This window comes from Chinchilla lanigera, unplaced genomic scaffold (genome assembly GCF_000276665.1).
Source record: "Chinchilla lanigera isolate Chin_1 unplaced genomic scaffold, ChiLan1.0 scaffold00045, whole genome shotgun sequence".
Classification (NCBI taxonomy): Eukaryota; Metazoa; Chordata; class Mammalia; order Rodentia; family Chinchillidae; genus Chinchilla; species Chinchilla lanigera.
In genome coordinates, this window is record NW_004955446.1 from 6,249,343 (window position 1) to 6,271,513 (window position 22,171).

Consider the following 22,171-nt stretch of genomic DNA (forward strand, 5'->3'; position numbering starts at 1 on the left):
TTCATTTATAAAGAAAAAAAAAAATTTGGAAAAAAGTTAAGACACAAAATGGCACCAAAAACAAGACAACCCTAAAGAGACCTCATCTAAAAGACAAGCACTGGCGTATGAAAGCAAGGTTCTGAATGGGGTATGTACATAAAACCTGCAAGTTTGTTTAAGTGTATTTTTCCTTCTTTTTTTTGGATTTTTGTTTTGTGTTCCCCCCACTTTAAGGTATCTTTATCTTCTCAAAAGACTGAAAAAAAAAGCCGAGAGAGAACTTCAAGTGGTACTCATGTTATACTCTTATGTTAAACAAAACCAAAACAAAATGGCCTGCCTTCATACCTCTGGAAAGATGATGCTAAACAGTGACTATAATTTCACTGCAAATATCCTCTTGCAATATGGAATCCTCTCACTGTACACATCCCAATACCAAGCAGATTTCATACCCAACACTAATATTAAAAAAGAATTACCCCGCAGTTCAGTTAAAATGTCTATTTTTTGCTCAAGAATAGCTTCAAGTTGTGTAGCATATGAATCTACATCATAGTCTACTTCTTCAGTCATCTCTAGGAGAGCCTTTTCATCTTCTAACCATCTGATTGATTCCTAAAAAAACCCAAACATTCAACAATTCAATAAGCCTCTTTACAAAGATACCAATTTATAAATTCTGTTAAATATATTCAAACATACTTGAGATGATACTCTCTAAAATATTAATAGACATAAAACATTTTCATTCAGACAGTAAAATTTATTTCCTTAAACACAAAACATACATGAGTAACATGGGCTAAAAATGATAACTTTACTCAACCTTTAAGGGGCTTTGGGTGAGGATCTTGGGGAAGGAATAAATCAAGCAGATAAACATGAATGAGGAGACTAAGTCTCAAAACCTCAACAGCTGCCCGTAAAACAGGGAAGACTGAACACAATAAAGCCACTGAGCAATGTGATCGGTGCTGTGATATCCTAGAACTTACAGGACATTTGGAACTAACATTTAGTTGGGGTCTACCCTGGTATGAATATGGCCTGTCCTCTGGGAAACTTATGTTGCTGTTTACTCCCCACTGTGAGGGGGAAAATGCAATACAGCTATAGGGCTTAGGGGTGGGGCCTTTGGGAAGTAATTAGAATTAATGTCATCAGTAGAAGTCCTTGCAGTTGAATTCTGGTGGCTTTCTATGAAGAGAAAGCGCAGAATATATACACGTGAAAACATTTATTCTATCCTTCCTCTTGCACTGTCCTATGCTGCTTTGGGACTCTGCCAGCAGGAAAGTGATCACAGATGGGGCCCTTCATACCTTGGATCAGCACTGTGAGCCAAAATAAACCTCCTTCTTTACAGCTCACCCAGTCTGTGGTATTGTGTGGTTAGCAATGGAAAGTGGACTGAAACAGGGAGTCACAGTCACCAAGCAAGGCCTAAATACTAAACATTCTTCAAAATTATTGTGACTGTAAGGGACCAATGGATAGCTGTTATGGTTTACATATGTATCTCCCAAAGACTCATGCATTGAGCACTAAATCCCCAATGCAGTGAAGGTCAAGGGCACAGCCTAGAGAAGTGACTCGATCAAGAGAGCATTACCTTCCAGATAAATCCACTGATGGGATCATAATTTGATGGGATTATGGGTGAAACAAAAAAGGAGGTGAGCCTACTTGAAGGGAACGACGGTGGAGGTGTGACCTCGGGACTGTAGCTGGTCCTTGGCCCTTTCCTCTCTGGCGCTTTCCACCTCACTCTGGTTCCTGAGTGCTGCGAGGTGAGCAGCTTCCCTTTGCCTCACCCTTTTGTCACATTTCTGCCTCATCACAGGCATAAAGCAATGCAGCTGGCCATCTGTGAACTGAAACCTGGAGACTGTGAGCCAAACGAACTTTTCCTCCTCTAAACTACATGTGTAAGGTGTTCCGTTGCAGCACCGGAAAGCTAAGGCAACAGCCAACTTTAGAAAAGGAAACTGAGCTAATAAATAGTAGCTGTTCACTTTTAAAGTGTGTCAAGGTATTCCTTCAGTCTTGACTGATTTTAGGTATGCAGTACCTATCAATTTCATTTTCTGGCAATGTCAAATTATACAGTTTATCAACAAGACAACATGGTTCTGAATTTAAGATTTTGGGGGTGCATATAACCTCAATTTTCCAAACATCAGTTCACTTTAATTGCTAGTTACAACTAAACTTTATCACCAGGCAGAACTGGTAAACCTAGATAGGTGTCTATTAGAAAATTTTTATGTATCAATCAGAAAACATAAGCATACCCCAATAGTTTTTTCTTCAGCTATACACTTAAATTATATAACAAAACTTTATTTTGAGAAATGCAGATCACAATAAAGAGGAATAATATATGCAACAGTCGAAAAACCAGTCACTTGATTGTAAATCAGAATATCCAGTTATGCCAATAAACAAACGTTAAGATTTTTATCTGTAAACGTGGTGGAGAAATTATGGTCTTCATACAATACCTTGTTCTAAAAGGGTACAAACAACAAGTGTCTGTTCTCAAGTGAATCTAAACAAGTAAGCCTCTAAAGAATCTCATGATAAGAGCCTGACTAAAGCCCTAAGCAGTTTTAATGACTATACATTCTAATTTGAAATAACTGTTTTCTTTCACATTGGAATCCTTTATCCAGGTGCTTGAATGACTACAGCTGAGGTGCTTCACTTGTTTATAAAGACTTCTTCAACATCAGAAGGAAGACAGAGTTATTGCTCAGTTTTCCCCTCGCAACAGTAAGAGAAATGGGGGTGGGCGTAGTAAGGTCAAGTCAACAGTACAGTCTTTACAAAGATGTAAAATGATAGCTTTACTTCCTCATGAATACCGACATCCAGAATGTTCTGTTAAAAACATATGGCAACTGGACATAGTGCCCTGTGGTCCCAGATACTCAGAAGACTGAGGCAGAAAGATTGCTTAAGTCTAGAGGCCCACCTGGGTACTATACAAGACTTAAAAAATAAATAGAACCAAACCAAACCAAAATGGGAGGGAGAAGGACTGAACAGTAAAAGTATTTTTTTATTATTCTTTGCCTTACTGAGGAATGATCCCAGAGACTCTCATACATGTAACGCTCTATCCTGAGCTACATTCTCAGCCCTTCTCAAAATATTTTTTAGACAGGGTCTCTCCCTAAGGTGCCTGGCTGGCCTCTAACTTGAAACCTTCCCACTTCAGCCTCCCAAATAGCTGGGATTACAGTTGTGCGTCACTGCACCCAGCTTGTAAAAATACTTTGTTAAGAGATGAACATCGAAGGAGTTACTGCTACAGGAAGGGACATAACACCCTTCACTCAACCTGCTGCTGACAGATCAGTCCAAGAAGTATTTTTCCATCTCCTACGGTACTCTTTCTCTTCTGCAAAAACTGAAACTTCCTCAACTGCTGTGTAACCCTTTAAAGAGTTTTTTCTTACTGCTGCAAAATAAACTGACCTCACAAAGAAAGTAGTAGTGGTGGGCAGAAGTTCAACTCATTCCAAAAATAAACTACTGTCAAATCAAGCAAAGGGACACAAAGATGGTAAATACACTGTATCTTTTACCATACTGCAAGGAAATGTTTGGAGTTATCATTTTTTTTTTTTTTTGGTTTTTCTCCGGTACCACGAACCGAACTCACGACCTTGCACTTGCCAGGCAGGCGCTTTTGCCGCTGAGCTAAATCCCCAGCCCCTGGAGTTATCATTTTATAAAAAAATACTATGGTGAAAAATAGTTGCCATGTCATATGTGCTAAAATACACTTGCTCGTATGTAAAATAATTTTTTAAAAAGAAAATAGTGCTACATTCAAGGAATTACAATTTTTTGGTTAATATAGTGCAAGAAATATCCTGAGGAAAGGTCTTTTTTACTTTACCTGAAATACTGCCCTGTGATCTTCTACAACTTGCTCTTCCATTTCTACCATTTGTGACACAGCTTCATGGAAAGTAAACAACTGTGGAGAAACCTCTTCTTCCTGAAAATAGAATGTCTTAAGAGTTAAAGTACCTCCAGTAGTTCAACCCAAACTTTACCATGAGTAAAGAGTAACTGTTACTTGAGTCTTGGCTTTACTGCATGATCATCATAAAAAGCAGTCTCTTTTGGAATAGACTTCCATTTTTCAAATACACACTCACTGCAAGTTGTAAGTAAACTGAAATACAGCATTTCCTTCATATTATAATGATGGTTTGACTTACAATTTTATGACTTCACATTAGCATGAAAGCAAAATGCATTCAGAAAACATACTTTGAATTTTGATCTTTCTTGGGCTAGCAATTTGTCGTACTCTCTTGTGATGTTGGCCAGCACCAGTAAGCCACAACTGCAGGGAAAGTAACTGATACCATACGGTGTACTGTGTTGCTAATAATCTATGATGCTGGCCAGTCAGGTGCAGCAAATGTACTTCGGACTTACCGTATTTTCAAAGTCTGATGGGTTTATCAGGATGTAACCCCACTGTTAAGCTGAGAAGCACATGTAGGTGTTTAACAATGTTTCTTTTCCTACAGTCTTTACTTTTGCTGCAATAGTGTGGCTGGAATCCAGGGCCTTCACTTTGAACTATACTCCCACTTCTTTTCAAAAATTCTTTCAAATTTTGAGGCAGAGCCTCGCTAGGTTTTACAAGCTGGGCTCCAACTTGTAATCCTCCTGCCTCATCTCATGCTTCACCTGTAGCTGGGGTTACAGACATCCACCACTGTGCCTTACAAGTCTCTTTTCTTAAGAGAAATGTAAAGACAACATCTTTAAGAGATGTAAAGGTAAGTTGTTCATGACAGTTACTATCAAATTAGTGTCGTGAAGGAGTCAATTCTCAGTAAATCTTATTTTCTATTTCCTTACCAGCTTTTTACAGCTTTTTTTTTTTAAAGCGACAGGGTGTCTCACTACGTCATTTAGGCTATCTGAGAGTTCCTGGAGTCCTGCACTCAAGTGATCCTCCTGCCTCAGCCTCTTGGATACTGTAGCTTATACCACAGATGTGTGCCACCGTTTCTAGCAATTCTTACAGAAATTTGAATTTTTTTTCCTCTTTGTTTTTTATTTTGGAATAGGGTCTCTCGTATCTAAATTACCTAGACTGGGCTTGAATTTGTGATTCTCCTACCTGAATCTCCTAGAGTGCTGGGATTAGAAGTTGTTACCACCATGCCCAGCTCAGAAATTTGAACTAACTACTCACACTTCTATTTTGTTAACAGGAAACAAGTATGTGTGTACATGCATACACACATACATATATACAACATATGAATATTTCAGTCTCACATCAAGTCAAACTTCACTGGCTTAACCTTCTTTTTGGCGTTTTCTTCCCAATCCAGTATCTAAAGAATTACTTTATTTTCTCAAAATGTGGTTTTAGTGATGAAGACAACCTTGCAGAAATCAATCTGCTTTGTAAAATATGAGTAGAAAAGCACCACTTTTCAAATAAAATACATGATTTGAAATAAATGTACAAAGTTTAACTTACATTAAATATTACTAAGTAGACATTTGACTCTTTCATCCTTGAAAGTTTGTATAATCAGACTGACCTTCTTTGAGAAAATATGTATCTGCTTTTTATCAGGATGGACTGGCATTTTCTCATCTATCCTTTCTCCCTCTCTCTCAGAAACACGTAATACTCAACATGTGTTTACTTCCTCAGTGTTTCTCGCCACCTTCCCCTTAACCCCAGATTTGTTTCCGTTGCTTCAAGTTACTATGCAAATTCCTATTATTTTATATAGTCTACTTAAAAACTGTCTTAAGTTTTTTTCTTTTTCTGGAATACTATGCACTTGAATATCCATCCGCTGGTATTAGTTTTCTTTCTACGGTGTGTCTCAGATGCTAGTCCATTTTCATCTGCCCTGGTTAAGACTTAAAATTCTAAGAGTACATACACATGCATAATAACTAATAGCTAATGCTGAACTATCTCAAGGTAAGTTCCCTGAGGATGGCAAATAGTTCCTTTTCTGAAACATAAAAGCTGTAAAATCTGATGATGTCATACTTTAAATTCCCAGATTATTCCTGATCATCTAGCTAATCTCCAAATTAAGGCTTTGCAAAAGCTCAACAATTGCAAGAATAAAATGTAAAGATATGCTGTAGGGAGTGCTTGTCTTACTCTGGTTTTCTGTATCTTTGTGAGGTACCATATGTAAGTACAATGCAGGGATTACTTTGAGTATTCTAAGAACAACTTGGGACCTTCAAAGCTTGTGGAGAGAGAAGATGGAACAGTTCTTTGCTCCGTGCTTCAAAATTTAGAACTTTTACTTTCAATCAAGTTTCCTTAATCTTGGAATCACTGACATTTTGTATGGACAGGGTGGGGAATACTGTCCTGTGCACTGTACTAAATGTTCAACAGTATCCTTGGCCTCTATCCACCAGACACAGAATCACTTTAGATCTGACGATCAAAAATGTCTCCACACATTTTGCCCTGCTCAGGTGAAATCACCTCTGGGTGAGAACAGCTGCTTTCAGCCCAGCTTTCGTAGTAGAGAGTGATACAGAACATGGTAACACAAAGTGGCATGTTCATTTGTTATTCTAGAAGAGGTGGCAAGTAAGTAACTGATATAAAATTTGGCTCTGGCACAAAAAATATCTAGGTTTCAATCTGGCTTTGGCACTTACCATCTGTATAATCTTGGTCAAGTTGCTTAAACATCTTTGAATATCAATTATAAAGTAAGAATTATAGCAACTACCACCTTAAACTATAAGGATTAAGTCAGGTAAGTAAAATGCTTACCAATGTATATCATGCAGTAAGCAGCTACTAAAAGCTACCTTAGATGTTTATTAGAACACACTTTTTTTGGTCATTATGGCGTGCGTGTGTGTGTTTCTGTGTGCGTGCGTGTGTGTGTTTGAGACAAAATTTCGTTATGCAGTTCAGGTTATGCAGTTCAGGCTGGCCTCAAACTTGCAGTGATCCTCCTTGTCTCAGCCTCCTGAGTGCTGGGATTACAGGTGTGGGCCATAATGCCCAGCCTAATTATTGCTTTTTTTTTTTTGAGACAGGGTCTCACAATGTAGTTCAAGCTGGTCTTGAACTCACTATATAGCCAAACCTGGCCTCGACTTATGGCAATCCTCCTGCATCAGCCTCCCAAGTGCTGAGATTACAGGTGTATGCCACCACACCTGCCATTTTTAAAATGAAGTTAAATACTATACGCACATAAATAATTACCTCTCACAAACAGAAAGGAGACCTCTTGATGTATCAAAAGCAATTGTGTACAAGTGTGCATTATTTGTGCTCTTTTTATTTTTCTGTCCTTATACAGTGGGTATATATTTGATAAATTTTTTTTTTGTCTTTTTTAGACAGGGTCTCGCTATGCAGTTCAGGCTGGCCTTGAGCTCACTTTGTAGCCCAGGCTGGTCTTGAACTCGTAAAGATCCTCCTGCCTCAGCCTCCCAAGTGCTGGGATTACAGGCATGCGCCACCACGCCCGGCCTGAGAAAAAAAATTTAAATTAGAAAATATACTTTAATACTTCAGACACATTGAAAACCACTTGATTTAACAGATATTAGCATTTTGCTATGTTTAATCTTTGAACAGTTCACATACCCTTTTAATAAGGATGGCTACCAAGTGTGATGGCCCATGTGTGTAACCCTAGCCCTCTGGAGGCCAAGGCAAGAGGATCACCTTTAGTTTGAGGCCAGCCAGGGTCACAGTGAGTTCAAGGCCACCCTGAATGATATAGAGAAACCCCCACAGCCCCCCCACAAAAAAAATCCGGTATGCTTATGTCCATAGTTCTTTTTTTTTTGTTGGAGACAGGATCTCACTTTGTAGTTCAGGGTGGCCTTGAACTGGTAGTGATCCTCCTACCTCAGCCTCTTTAGTGCTGGGATTACAGGCATGCACCACCATGCCCAGCCCAGTCCACTTCTTTCTAAACTTTACGTAAGATATATGTATAATTCTTAAACTTGCTTTTTTATTACTTATTACAACCTTACTAGTTATAAAATCTGAAAAAAAGTTTAGAACAGGAGGTTAGAAAACCAGATACTAGATGTTTTGGATTTATGAGCCACACAAACAGTATCATTCATGCTATAGTAAAAAAGCAGCCATACAATACTTAAATGAATAAGCATAGCTACATTCCTATAAAAATTTATTTGTAAAAACAGATGGTTGGCAACAGGGTAGTTTGTTCACCTCTGATTTAGATGAGTTTTCAATTAAGCTTTGCTACTAATAAGACAAAATAAAATCAGATTGATCACAACTACATCACTCACATTTTGTTCACAAAGAAGTTTTAGATCATCTCTCTGGGGGGAACTCCCCACACCCCACTGCGTCTCTAAATCATCAATCTGGTTTGGTTGATGGTGCATTATTGGGCGGACATCACCAGCAGCAGTTGGATCTACAGTCAATTCTTTCACCCTATAAACACATAACAGGCATCTAAAGTTAACAATGACTCATGCACAGGAACAAGAAATACCTATACAATATAAGGCAATTCAATTAACACAGTTAGACTGATGTCACCTTTATAGGCAAAATCTGAACTACTAAGGGCACATTTGGTTGTTTAATCAACTCCTTAATCAACTAAGGAGTTGATTTAAGCAATTTTATAATTCAAGTATAATTATTGTATATAAGAATTAGCAAAGTATGTAGATTTAGTTTCAAAGAAAAAACTGTTTTGCAATTACATTGTATGAACAGAAAAAGTTAAAAACGGCATTTAGATCCACAAATGGGTCATGGGCAAAATCAGGAAAATAAATAATACTTTGCAGGCTTCTGCTAGTTTTAATGCTCAAAATGAATTTTATTTCCAGTATATAAACATTATAAGCATTTATCATTTTAAAAATGTTTATCCATACTTAAATTTACATATTGGGGCAATTTAAGTCACGAATATCCTTGTCATTTCCCTGAAGGCAAGGAAATTTATAAGATCATACAGAATAAAAGTAAACTCTTCATTTGAAGCAAAACAATGTAACTTTTAATGCTAAGTATATGAAAGTGACATCATCCTTTAAAAGATGAGAACTAGGAAGCCGGAATTCTAAATCAACACTGTAAAGCAAATAATAAAAACATAAAAATGCAGATCATGCAGTACAACCAACCACCTGCCAAATGAAATGAAATGAAAAATAAAATGGCTCAGAACAAAAGTAAATGAAATGTTCATATATAGCACAATTCAAAAGAAACTATCAAAATAGGCATCTTATGTATAGAAAGAGGTAGACCTGGTAATCGAAGGAGAAAAGTCGTCATACTCATAAGAAGGAGAAAGATCAGGGCGACTGCCACCACCCTGTGAGAAGGGAATGTCTGATGGACTAATTCCAAACTCCTTTACTCTGCAGCACCAAAACAGCAACAAATTAAAAGAAAACGCTGTTGTAACGACAGCAATGCACATTTTGTATTCATTTAATATTCAGGTTTACATGTTTAAAAAAGGCTATCACCATTTTTCTAGGAATGTATTAGAATATTACTTTACAATCAATTTTTCAGAGATTGCAGAACCTCTTAGGCTAATTGATCCCCTACTGGTAAGACCTAATCTTTCCTTTCTCCTGTGTTTTCTTCTTTTCTCACAAACCTCCCTAGAAATTTAACTAGGCCATTACCTAAATCTGAAATGATCCTTATTTTAATTACAGGCCTATTGGATCTGACTTTCTCATGTGGCCAGTAGCAGGAATATTTTGTTTACTGCTGTTAATAATTTTGCAACATTACTGCAGACCTTTTGAAACAGGATTCCTTAGGTACTGATGTCAAGGTACCACCCCTGGTTTGTAATGAATTAACTCCTGCTTATCCATTTGGAATAGTATTAGCTATGAAATATTCTGAGTACAATTGAGAAAAGTCATTCAATTTTTTTGTGCTTAGTGATTAAAAACTCAAATGGAATGTAAATTGCTTTTGCCAGTATCTTATACTAGTTGCATTTTTTTTGGGGGGGGGGTTTCTCCGGTACCGGGAACCGAACTACTAGTTGCATTTAATCAAATTGTAACTTCTCACTCTATCTCTGTGATCCGCCTGTCCTTTCTAGGCCAATCTCATTTCATAGCAGTAAGCAATAATTACTAAATACTTCCTACATAAAGGATTAGTCACTATCAGGTACTACATTATATAGTTTCTGTGATAATCTTTGACATTTCTCATTTCATACATGAAAAATTAAGAGAAATAAAGTATCTGACCCACAGTCATTTAACAAGTACATGGTGTAACTGAGGTTTAAACCTAGCCCTGAGGACAAACCTTATAACATTTATCGATACTAATGGAAGTCTGTGTTTTCCTTGTGACTTCTGAGTTAAACTAAATGAAATGCCTTTCATCATAGGTCAAAACCCAGTCAAATATCAGTAACTTCATACAATCAAATTAATGTATGTTTTCTATCTAGACTTTTACTGTGATCTACTGGGAATATCTATGTCAAAGTTTCAATCTAGATTCATTTGTCCTTACTCGTTAACAACAGTCACTTTGGAAAGTTTATGAACCACACACACAAATATAAATTCCTAATACTAACAACTCTTTACTTCCAACTTCATTTCTTACGTGCTTCATAATCTAAGACACCTCTTTACATCATCCTCAAATTTTTCCTATAACCTCATTCACAAGTTTTTCCTCTAATATACCCTCTTGCCCAAGCCAAACTATAGTATATATAGGATTCACATTAACTCACACATGGTATGAAAACATTCTTAATCACGCTTCTGCCCAAGACCCAATTATTAATGTCTGCCATTACCCAAAGACTATATCCTTTGGGTCAGAACAGGGGCTACTGTCTCTCATACTCCCTGTACCTCTTTTCTCCTAGGGACAATCACTCCTTTCACTGTGAAGATTTTCTCTTCTACTTTATAAAATATCTTAAGTTTCTCAAGAGATTACAACTGAATTTTTCATCTTAATCACTTACTACAACGTCAACTCCCACAAAACACTTCAAAAGTAGATGAGTTAGATTTTCAACCCCAAAATAAGGATTCTTTCTTCTCTTGTCTCTTCCTCTTCCTTGGTGTTTTTCTACAGTGCTGGGGATTAAACTTGGGGCAACAAGTTTGTTGCCAAGCACTTTACCAGCACTTTACTAGTGAAGTAACTTCACTAGTCCCTAACTGAATTTTTAAGACAAAACACCTCACTGAAATAGCAACCAGGACAATTAATGCATTCAATATATTCCAGGTATTGCGGTAAATGTTTTATACAGACTAACTGTCTTCATTCTCAAAACAATCTTTTCAGAAAGATACAGTCATTAACCTCTGCATAGTAAATATTAGCAGGACACAGAGGCTTTGTTGCCCTTAAGGAATAAATCAGTTATTAAGCCCATTCTATCTTGAGAATACACTTTTCAATCAGTATGCTGAGTCTTGAAAACAAAGTGTGAACATTTAATAAATAAACAATACTTTAAAAACATGGAAATTTTAATATAATACTACTACTATCTCCAAATATTTGCCTAAATGTGAGGCAGACAATATTAAAGAGGAATGAATTCTTGACTGTAAAAAAAGTTACTGACTCCAAGGTCACAGAATAGGTGGCATGCAACAATGAGTGAAAATCTACTCCTGGAGATTTGGAAATAAAAAGGACACACAATAGTTTGTCCCAGATGGTTAGCTGTGTGGCAAACGAGCTACATTATGTGATAATAACACATTATACTTGAACCTAAACTAACTAGAGCAGCGATGAAAAAAAAAAAAAAAAAAACTTTTTAGGGACCAAGTGCCCAAACTACAACCCCAAACCCACTTACTTATCACAAAGTGCAAACACTGCAACTAAACCTGAATACTGAGGGTTTAGTTTAGAAAAAAACTGTCATCTGATGCTTGGCTGCCGGGGGGCCTTGTGTGCCAACACAGAGGCCTGTGTGTGCCTGCAGCAGCACGTGTCACAGGTTCTCCACCACTGAACTAGAGAACAGCCAGACACAAAGGTAAACACTACACACTCAAAAATCTAAAATAGAAATGCTCTAAAACCTGAAATTTTTGGAGCACCAACACAACACCACAGGTGGAAAACTTCACAAATGACTCCCATGTTCTACAAGTCAAAATGCAGCCTTATCAAGTACTGTATAATATTACCTTCAGTTTATGTGCATAGGTGTATTTGAAATATAAGTGGATTTCATGTTTTAGAACTGTATCGTGTCCCTAACATATCTCATTTTGCGTATGTAAAAGTTCCAAAATTTAAAAAAATCCAAAATCTGAAATACTTCAAATCTCAAGCATTTCAGATAAAGGATACTCAATCTGTATGTCATTTTTCATAATATTCAGGGGAGTCCTTATTCAGTTCTCAAGTTTTAAGATACAGAGGAGTTTTGTTTTAATTTTATAAAATGCAAAGAACCTACCACACTAAGCTGTTCCCCACTATTCCATGAACAATGTTAAAACAGCATGTTAAGTGGATAAAATCCCATATATCTAAAGCAGCAGCACAGCTAGGAACTCGTAACTCAAACTTTAAAAGGGAATAAATTTTGAAAATAAAGTTCTTACTACATTTTAAAAGTAGCTATTATATTTTAATAACTTTTACAAAAGGTCAACAGGTTTATACTTTCCAACACTGTTTATTACCACTTAAAATCTCTTCACCTGAGGTAAGAGATACAAAAGACTAAAGGATATGATCTAAATATATATAGCTAGCTACATTGGCCAAGGATACATTCATAGATAGTAAAACTATTTTTAGGGGGGGGATAGTGGTTCCTGCTAGTAATCTGAGCTCCCTGGATAGATTGTGAGTTCAAGGCCAGCGTGGACAACATAGTGAGTCCTCAGCTCAACAACAAAAACAAAATGACCAAATTAATTAATGGAAGTCAGGACAATGGTTACCTCATGGCACAGATTAATGGATTTGGGAAAATTACTTAGAATTTGTTATCATAAAGGAAAACATAGAAAACTTTCTGAAGAGCTGGTAATGTTCTACTTCCTGACATGACAGGAGTTTTCACTTTAGAAGTATTTATTAAATTATTCACTTATGTTTTAGGTACTTTTTATGCACATATATTTCACGTTTTCAGAAAATATTGAAAATAAAATTTCCATTATGATTAAAACCACAAAATAGGACAAATATTTTTGTCAAGCAAAATTAAGACAATTTCCACGCGAGAAGCAGGATACAAAGAGGAACTCTACATAGATTAGAATCATAAATGTAACATGATAATAAAAATTGTAAACTATATAGACAGTCATTCAAAACAGAGGTGGCAGCCAGGGTGAGGGTGGGAGTAGGGGATCTATGGAATAAATGTGCCCATCTTAGCCCAAAGTTCCAGGGGCATTTCATGACTGTAAAGAATAAACCACTTTAATAGTTTATAATGCACTTTGCACTTCATCCATAATGACTCAAGTTGTTTTTTAAAATTGGAAACATTAGTGACATGAATAATAAAATATAATTTAGGAATAACTGTGCTATCATTTCTTACTCAAATTCTAGATTTCCCATTTATAACTTGTAATACTATCAGGAATAATTTTAGCATATAATAAAACAACTTAAGAAATACAGACTAGTCTCACCTAGGAGTCATAATGTAACAGGAAGGGTTTACATGATTTAAATGTCATTAAAATATTATGAAATCTAACTAGTTGAAACATAAATATAATCATGTTCTAGGGCAGAATGGTCAATTTTACTAAGGATATTTCTCTAATTACACAATGTATCTCTATTCATTTTTAAAGCTTGACAAAACAAATGTTATCTTAAAGAACAACATATGAAAAAATTTTTCTTGAAAATTCAAATAACAGTATAATAAAACTCGCCCTGGTAGATATTTTAATCATACTATATACTGTTCTAATATAGTATTAGATTTCAGACTTCAAAATGGATATCATCTCTCATACCTATTTGCATATCTTAATGTATTAAGAGTATTTTCACAGGATGCCATCCCTGGAGAGATTGTGGCAATCTACAGAGGGAAAAATGAAAGGTAAAATGTCACAAATAATTAAGACAATAATCCTTACAGATAGCTCATCTAGGTCTAATTTTACAAAGGTTATTTAAAAATACTTATTAACAATATCTGAACTCTTAAGATAATTTGGTAATACTCATAATCATATAATAATTATAAAGTCCAGTTAAAATATAAACAACTTTTAGAAGGCACCAGAAAATGATAAAAGTCCAGCAGAAAATAAAGGTAAACATTTTGGGGAAGGGAACAGCACTCAGTATCTCCTTTCACCTACTTTTTTCTTTTAACACTATTTTGACCAAGGACAAACCCTGCTGCATTGACACAGGACAACTAAAATCTGATTAGACACTTGCAGTAGTACTGCTTAAAAACTAAAGTACAACGTTTGGGAGCAGGGATCCCAGCAGCTGGAAAAGTTAAGTTGTCCCAGAAGGGAGAGAATAACTGAGGGGGAAACTCAAATTTTATATATCAATCACCCAAGTCTAGCTGACTCCTGAGCTAGGCATATACAAGACAAACTACAGGTAACATAATTAAGTCTAAACAGAGATTAAAATTTTAGTTGCTGCCCACACCAGTGGAAACAAGAGTCTGGAGTAAGTTCAGTCAAGTTAAGTTTGCTAAAATTGCCAAAAACTAATAATAACTTTTAGAATACAGCAGAATTCACAGATCTCTACAAACTATTAGCTGATAATATATACGAAATAACTCAGATGCTGGAATCAGTAGAATGCACTACAGATGGAGCACAATCTCTGCTATCAGAATGTCAGCAATCACATTTCCCCAATGCCCTGTAACCCAGGGTCTTCTCATAAGCTACCCCAGCCCTCTTTCCTTTTTGAGACAGGGTCTTGCTAAACTGCCCATGCTGGCCTTGAACTTGCATACTTCGGGCCTTACCCTCCTCAGTAGCAAGGGTCACACATATGGGCCACCACATCAGGCCAGGATCTTGAATACCACTGTATCTCTCACAAATGACTGTAATTAATACATATTAAAAATTTCTAAGAAACTCAGAATTAAAATAAACAAAAACAAACTTACCATGCAGGTACGAGAGTTTTCACCTATGAATGAATCTCTTAACACCTGAGTGAGTTTACTTGCTCGGAAAGGAGTATGAGGTTTATTTCTACCTAAGGCTCTGATGCACTCCTGAAAATTAAGAAAGCAAGTGTCACAGATGAGGCTTTCTTATGAAGAGTGATCCTAAGTAACATATTTTAAAAGTCTCTTACTACAACTTAACATTTAAAGTCTAATGAGTTGTAAAAATTCTATGAACAGTTTTATAGCACTGTGAAAATGTTCCTATAATGTTAATTAAGAAATGAACAAGAACAAAACTTTATTATTAAAAAATACTTCTGGACCACTCTTGTAACTTCTGGACCACTCTTCTTACCACTCTTGTAAAAAAGTGACAGGTAAAGAAAAACTGTAAAAGTTAAAATGTTACAGTGGCATTTCAAAATACAAAATGTTTTGTAGTATTTTCAACCTTCGCTTTTCTACAAGGAAAAGAATAAAGTGGCTAAATGTTTTAAAAGCCATTCCACATTTTTTCCTGAGAAACTGTATCTTAGCTCAATTCTGTGTTTTGCTTGCTTTCCTCAAGAAAATATAACTAAGGGCCTTAAGATCCTCAGAATCTTTAGCCTCAGGTTTGACCTGCCAACTCACATAGTCTTTACCCCACCTAAAAGGAATTAATGTGTGCGAGGAAAACTAGGTAATCTGTTAACTGAAGGTAACATTGGAAGTTTAAAAACCTTGGTAAACTGTGGTTCAGTAAAACAAGTACTATTACTTTGTAACAGAGTCAACAAAATAAAAACCAACATATAAAGACCTCTCACAATTAAATACATTTTATTTACCTTGAGTGCTAAAAGGCTTTTATTAATTTCAGCACCTTCAAGCCTAGTTTGCCTGTCTGCACTGGAAGTATCAGCTCCTCGTTCATTTCCAGCCAAATCGATGAGAGAGAATTTACCATGTAGTTTTCCTTTCCGTCTAAGAATAATTTGAAACACTGCATGGCTCCGAGATGAATGTGCATTTGCAGATGTTTGACCAGATGTTCTATAATGTGATTAAGAATATCTTGGTACATAAAAACTTTGCTTAACCATGGTATCTTCATTAAAAACAGTAAAAAATCTACATAGTTTTCATAATTTAAATATAAAAAAGACACTGAGTTAACAGCTAAACAGAACTAGATTCATACAATTTAATCTGACATTGTTGTAATATATTAGTATAGTATCAATATAACATGTCACTCAAATCTCTGTGTGAGAAGTTTTTATAACAGTGATTTTTTTCTCTTGAGATGTAGTGGAGAACATCTCTGCCTTGTTTTTATGCCATGTCTACAGTATCTGAGTTTCTTTTTCCTTAATTAAAATGAAGTTTACCTGCAACTGTTGCCTATGTCAATGAGTTTCAGTACATCTTCCACACATTTGACCTCTCGTTCTTGTAATCCAACTACTTGAACTTGCTGTTTTCCATCTTCTAGAACTCTTAATTTTGTCTTTCTATTTAGCAAGTCAAACACCTATAAAAAATCATAATCAAATGGAAAATGAGCTGTTTAAAAAAGAATTAGTTCTATAAAAATGAATCTGGAAATTATTTCAGCAATGAAAATAATTATTATTAAAACAATAATGTTTAACACTGAGAATTTTAAGTGACATTTACATGAATTCTAACAACAGTACAAGTTTGTAGTGGTAGAGCTATTAAAAAACTCAAATACCACTGAGTTATATACCAAAAAATGGTTAAAAAGTTGTATTATATATATTTTACAATGATTAAAAAAATTAAAACTTCTACATACCTTTCCACTATAAATTTCAAAAAAGGTTGCATATACTTGAAGTTCTAGCTTTTTATAGTTTTGCTTCTTTAACATTAAAAAGACATCTCGAGCTGTCAAGAATTTCATATACAGAAAATTGTTAACATATAACAAATATGTATTTTAAATGCTATTTAACCTTTCTACTTTTAGAGTATTAACCTTTACCTATGATATCAATAAAAATGAAGATTAAAGTGAATATTAATATGACAAAAAATAGCTATAGAAGGAGCTAGCCTCCTTCATAAAAGAATGTTCAGACTTATCTTTATACATAATTTAAAATTACGGATGATTAGCTAAGGTTATCTCTTAGCCATACCAAATAGAATTTTTTTTATAATTCACCTATTCAACAATTTGTATTAATTTCAAACAATGTACCAAAATACAATGACACAATAAAATCAAGTTTTTTGTTACCCAAAAGCTTCATCTTACAGTTCTATTCAAGAAATCAGATAACCTACAATTGATATATATTTAATAGAACACTAGAATTACTGGATAACGTTTTAAAGCTGTATTTCCAAGTCATCTGGTAATACCCAAGAATAATAAAAATTATATGCAAAAAAGACACTAACCTGCTAATGCATAAATTCCTTTAGAACAATCTTGGTTCTTTCCTGAAAAGTCACCACCCATAGTCTATATTTTGAAAAGAAAATAAGAATTACAGACATAATGTAGGAAAATATCTAGGACTCAGGTCCTAGAGCTAAGTGATGAATAAAGACAGCGGTGGCATCACACCACACGAACTACTCACATGAGTCTTTCCACTCCCGGTTTGCCCATAGGCAAAGCACGTGGCCATTCCCCTCTCAAATATAGTTTCCACGAGTGGCCTAGCAGTAAATCTTAAAAATAAAAATGTATAAGTCAGAGTGTGTTGCAAATATCTAAGTTAAACAATAAATAAAACTAATATTTAAAAAGTAAACCAGATGGCAACATTTTCAATAAATACTTCAAAAATTTAAAATAAATGTATCTTAAAACTGCTTGAAGTTATTTAAAATATAATTTCAAGAAATAATTCCACAATAAAAAATGGTCACAATAATAATACACCTAAAATAAAAATAAACAAATATCAATTATAATTTTTGTTTAGTTTTTTTGTCTTTTTGAGACACTGTCTCGCTATTCAGTTCAGGCTGGCCTTGAGCTCACTTTGTGGTCCAGGCTGGCCTAGAACTCCCAATGATCCTCCTGCCTCAGCCTCCTGAGTGCAGGGATTACAGGCATGTGCCACCACACCAGGCTCAATTATAATTTAAAAAAGAAAAAAATTAAAAGAGTGATAACCTTAACACGGAAGACATAATAGGGAGAAACACTGCAAAAACACTTATTTTTCATTTTGCTGCAAAAACATCTTTAAACTTTCTAAATATGTAGAAACACTATGATTACTTCTAATGTGAACAATTTATACTTGATGAAAACAACATAAATGAAACCTGTAAGATATAAAGTTCTGAGTTTATTGCCTTGATTCAGGAAAACAATGACAAGCTATTATGGCTAGGTTTATTTATCAAACATATTGGTAAAATTTATTGCTACAGTTAAAAGGTGATGAGGGACAAATATTTCTTTATTGAACAGAACACTAAAAATAAAATGCACATTAGAAAACAAATCTACCAGTGGAATACTTTATATAGGAGATAAAAATATTATAAGTAAAATATCAAGAGGGCACAGAGGAAAGTTATGGTCAAAAAGAACTAGAAGTGAGTCTGTAGATTGACAAGACAGCCCCACCCCTCTGGAAAGTGTAATTCCTTTATCCATAATAGTAAAGTGTAAGAGGGGATACAAGTAAGTATTGGTAAATTTAGGAAACAAAAATACAGGGTGAAACAGGATTTACTGTATCTATCATATACACAGAAATGTATCTAATGATTACTTGAAAACCATTATAAAAGTCAAACATACCTATATATTATGAGACAGAGGTAAAAAAACAAGTGAGGTGGAGGAGACAATTTTGGTACAGAAAGCTAAATAATATTATACAACCTATGGTTTTAATTCCCTCTTTAAATACAATCCTCACACTATTTAACATTTGTATGTTCTTCCATTTTGTCTTTTTTCTTTGTAACTGAACTCTTGGTTTACTGGCCTTACTGGCCTAGAATCAATTAAGTTGGTCTTAACCATATTTCACTTATAATATCTTCAATTCTCAGCATTCTTATTAGCTCTGATTTATTTCTAGGCATTTTTGTAAAATAAACGGGCAATAAAAATATCAATGTAAGAGATATCATGTAAGAGAATTGTTTTTAAATTGAATATATAAACAAAAGAATCTTGTATTTTAAAATTAACACCAAGCTTAAAAATGATAAAAATTACAAACAAATCCAAGTGGATCTATAGTACTTTTTTACTGTAAGTGGTGATACATGCTAAATACTCAGACAAATTAATGACTGATGAATAAAAATAGGTATTTCAAAATTTTTATTAGTGCATGGATCATGTACAAATTAGAAGTTTTCTTCACATTGCACCCATTTCTACAGGTAAAGTTAATATTTTCCAGAAACCTCTTACCCATGGGTCTGTGATAGGAATATAGTAACTTAAAGTTAGCAATAAAAATTATGATTTTGAGAACCTTAAAAAGAACAAGTATTAATACTCCCTATGGAATTTATTACATTTATTTTAAATGCAGAATGAAAAAGCATGTAACACCTTTGGAGAGCTATGCCAAGATCGTAAGTTTCAGGGTAGTGACAGACACATGGAAAAAGGATAAAATTCTGACTTAAAACTAATTCACTCACCTGTAAACCATTTCATTAGGAGCTGAGTCATCAAAGGCATAATCAAAGCGAAATGTTTGGTTTTCTAGGTACCTTGTTAAATCTACTTTCTGTTTGGGTTCATGTACCATCACAACATCTTTACTAGGTATTGTGATCACATCAAGATCTTTCATTTGAGTTTCTAGAAAAACAAATGAAAATCAATGCCCAGTAATTTTTACAGCATTTGAATTAATGTACAAAAGTTACTGTAAGTAGTAATAATTTGGAGAAAAGTGCTAAGATTTATAAATAGTATAATACTCCATAAATATGCCATTCAATAAATTTATTTCAACAAGAATCAAGATTTAAAAGAACCTTGACTCTTAAAAGAATCAAGATTTCTGTGAAGCAAGAACCAGGAATGGCAATGCTTTATAGAACATAACAAACCAATAGGATTAACATAGAAATCTGTACAATAGTTAATATAAGATGAAAGGAAATAGATTGCATTTAACTTTTCTAAGCAAATTTGATTAGTGCTACTATCAAAATACATTACAAATAAAATCAATTCTTTATCGAGCTCATTAAGTATCATACCTTTCTTATTGAGCGGTCGTTTTCTTACACAAACACATATCCTATGCTCATCAATCTAGGAATGAAAAGTATTTTACTTTAGTGATTACCAGTAGCATGTGAAGTCATGGGAAATAAAACTATGTGACATTTGCTCCAGGAGTTTTAGAAATTTAAACACAGCATCAATATGATATGTAAGTTTAAAAAACAAATTAGATTTGCACAAATTTTAATGACTGTCAGATACAACTATTTCAAAAATTATGAGTGCAAAGAAAACTTGCTTCTTTTATTTTTAGCAAATCATTACCTCAGGAAGTAATTTTGTAGAGGGTAATACTGTTCCTAGCATTACATTTACATTAAGACGGTACCTTATCCAAGATGTATTTTATATAACAAAAGTAAAAATCTCTATTCTACCAAGTGGCATATTTTCAGCTTTGTTATATGGAAAGTTGTCAAAGATCACTGTAGGCAAAAAAGAAGATTCTCAGATTATTGAGTAAAATAATTTAAACAATTTTAAAAATATGATGATTTTACACTTAAGTATTTTTATAAAACATTTTCAATACACACCTTCTTTAGATAGTAATTAAATAAAGAAATGAAAGTCCAAACCATTTATTATCATCAAACCCCTTTCAGAAAAAGTTTGCCAGTTTGCCTGTCCTAAACATTGAGCTCAGATGAAGAAAGTGTAGCAAGACCTAAAATATGTGGGACACAAGTGTTTGAAGAACAATTCTATTTAATCCTAATAACACATCTGCCTAATGCAAATGTATTTCATGTAACTAATATATTGTGTATATGCTAGGTCAGACATGTTTCATAAGTACTATTATTCATAAAATTATCTGTGTAACAGATTCTCATTCTTCAATGAGAAATGAATAATGAATTAAGAAATGAGTAATGAAACTAGAACTTTTTTCAGTACTGGATTTTTGGTCCACTGCAGCCTCAACAACCATCAGCAACTGTTAAAAATCTGAATACCATTTATTTAAAAATAACAAATTAGTAACAAATTGGAAAGGTGGCAGAATCTACAATCTAAGCCAAAGAAAAAGAAATGTGGAACTGAGATCAAAGTATAAGTGATAGTCAGAAAGGAAACGGTCTTCTCATGTCATTGTGCCTTTCCAAAGATAGGAAGGATTTTCTTTGAAAATGGTATGTCTGAGGGCAGCAGCACTTCTAACATTTAAAATTATGGGAGGTGAGTATAAAATAGATGATTTCTTGGTTTTCTCCTTAAAATATTGGTGATCACCCCTCATAAAGAAAGAAAAAACCTAAAACTAAATATAACAAAAGTTTAGTGAGTTTGAGCATCAACACATTTTTTATTTACCATATGAACAGTCCTAGAACGATAATTTATAAAAAAAGAATCTTACAGGATCTGCTGTAGTTAACGGTCTATAATCCAAACTTCCCCTAAAGTCTCTGATCATACACATAATTTCGTAATTTGGGTTTGTAGCATCAACATCCTATCAAAAAACAGACAAAAGTCACCATTTATTATAGTATCATATTTCTTGCATTTATGTTACTTATAATTTGAAAAATGTAATTGAGATAGATTGGGAGTTTAAACAGTATTTTCAGAATCACTTTCACATCACTTTGTCAGTCTGTATCCTATTAACTTTAAAGATTACTCATTAAAACTACCCTTTACCTACTTAAAAAAATCATCTGTTATACATATACTTTAGTTATTCTAGAAAATGAAGCTTTTAAAAACCTTTTTGAGGGATTTGAGTGTTTTTTTTTTAAGTTTTTTTTTATTTTTT

General features: G+C 34.3%; 1 protein-coding gene across 3 annotated transcripts in view; it reads right to left on the bottom strand.

The window, feature by feature from the left end:
- The window catches only part of Kif2a (kinesin heavy chain member 2A), a 34,534-nt gene that overhangs the window by 4,796 nt on the left and 7,567 nt on the right, over nucleotides 1–22,171 (bottom strand). For 2 of the 3 annotated variants that reach the window (XM_005392646.2, XM_005392645.2), the window contains exons 6-18: nucleotides 21,770–21,865; nucleotides 20,379–20,433; nucleotides 19,809–19,971; nucleotides 17,765–17,855; nucleotides 17,580–17,643; nucleotides 16,969–17,060; nucleotides 16,538–16,680; nucleotides 15,995–16,199; nucleotides 15,159–15,269; nucleotides 14,020–14,087; nucleotides 8,314–8,464; nucleotides 3,896–3,997; nucleotides 465–600 (exon numbers count right to left, since the gene is read on the bottom strand). In XM_005392646.2, coding sequence (XP_005392703.1) covers nucleotides 465–600; nucleotides 3,896–3,997; nucleotides 8,314–8,464; nucleotides 14,020–14,087; nucleotides 15,159–15,269; nucleotides 15,995–16,199; nucleotides 16,538–16,680; nucleotides 16,969–17,060; nucleotides 17,580–17,643; nucleotides 17,765–17,855; nucleotides 19,809–19,971; nucleotides 20,379–20,433; nucleotides 21,770–21,865 — 1,477 coding nt within the window. Of the gene's footprint in view, nucleotides 1–464; nucleotides 601–3,895; nucleotides 3,998–8,313; nucleotides 8,465–9,297; nucleotides 9,412–14,019; nucleotides 14,088–15,158; nucleotides 15,270–15,994; nucleotides 16,200–16,537; nucleotides 16,681–16,968; nucleotides 17,061–17,579; nucleotides 17,644–17,764; nucleotides 17,856–19,808; nucleotides 19,972–20,378; nucleotides 20,434–21,769; nucleotides 21,866–22,171 lie in introns of all 3 variants that reach the window. The other variant, XM_005392643.1, reaches the window with a different exon arrangement.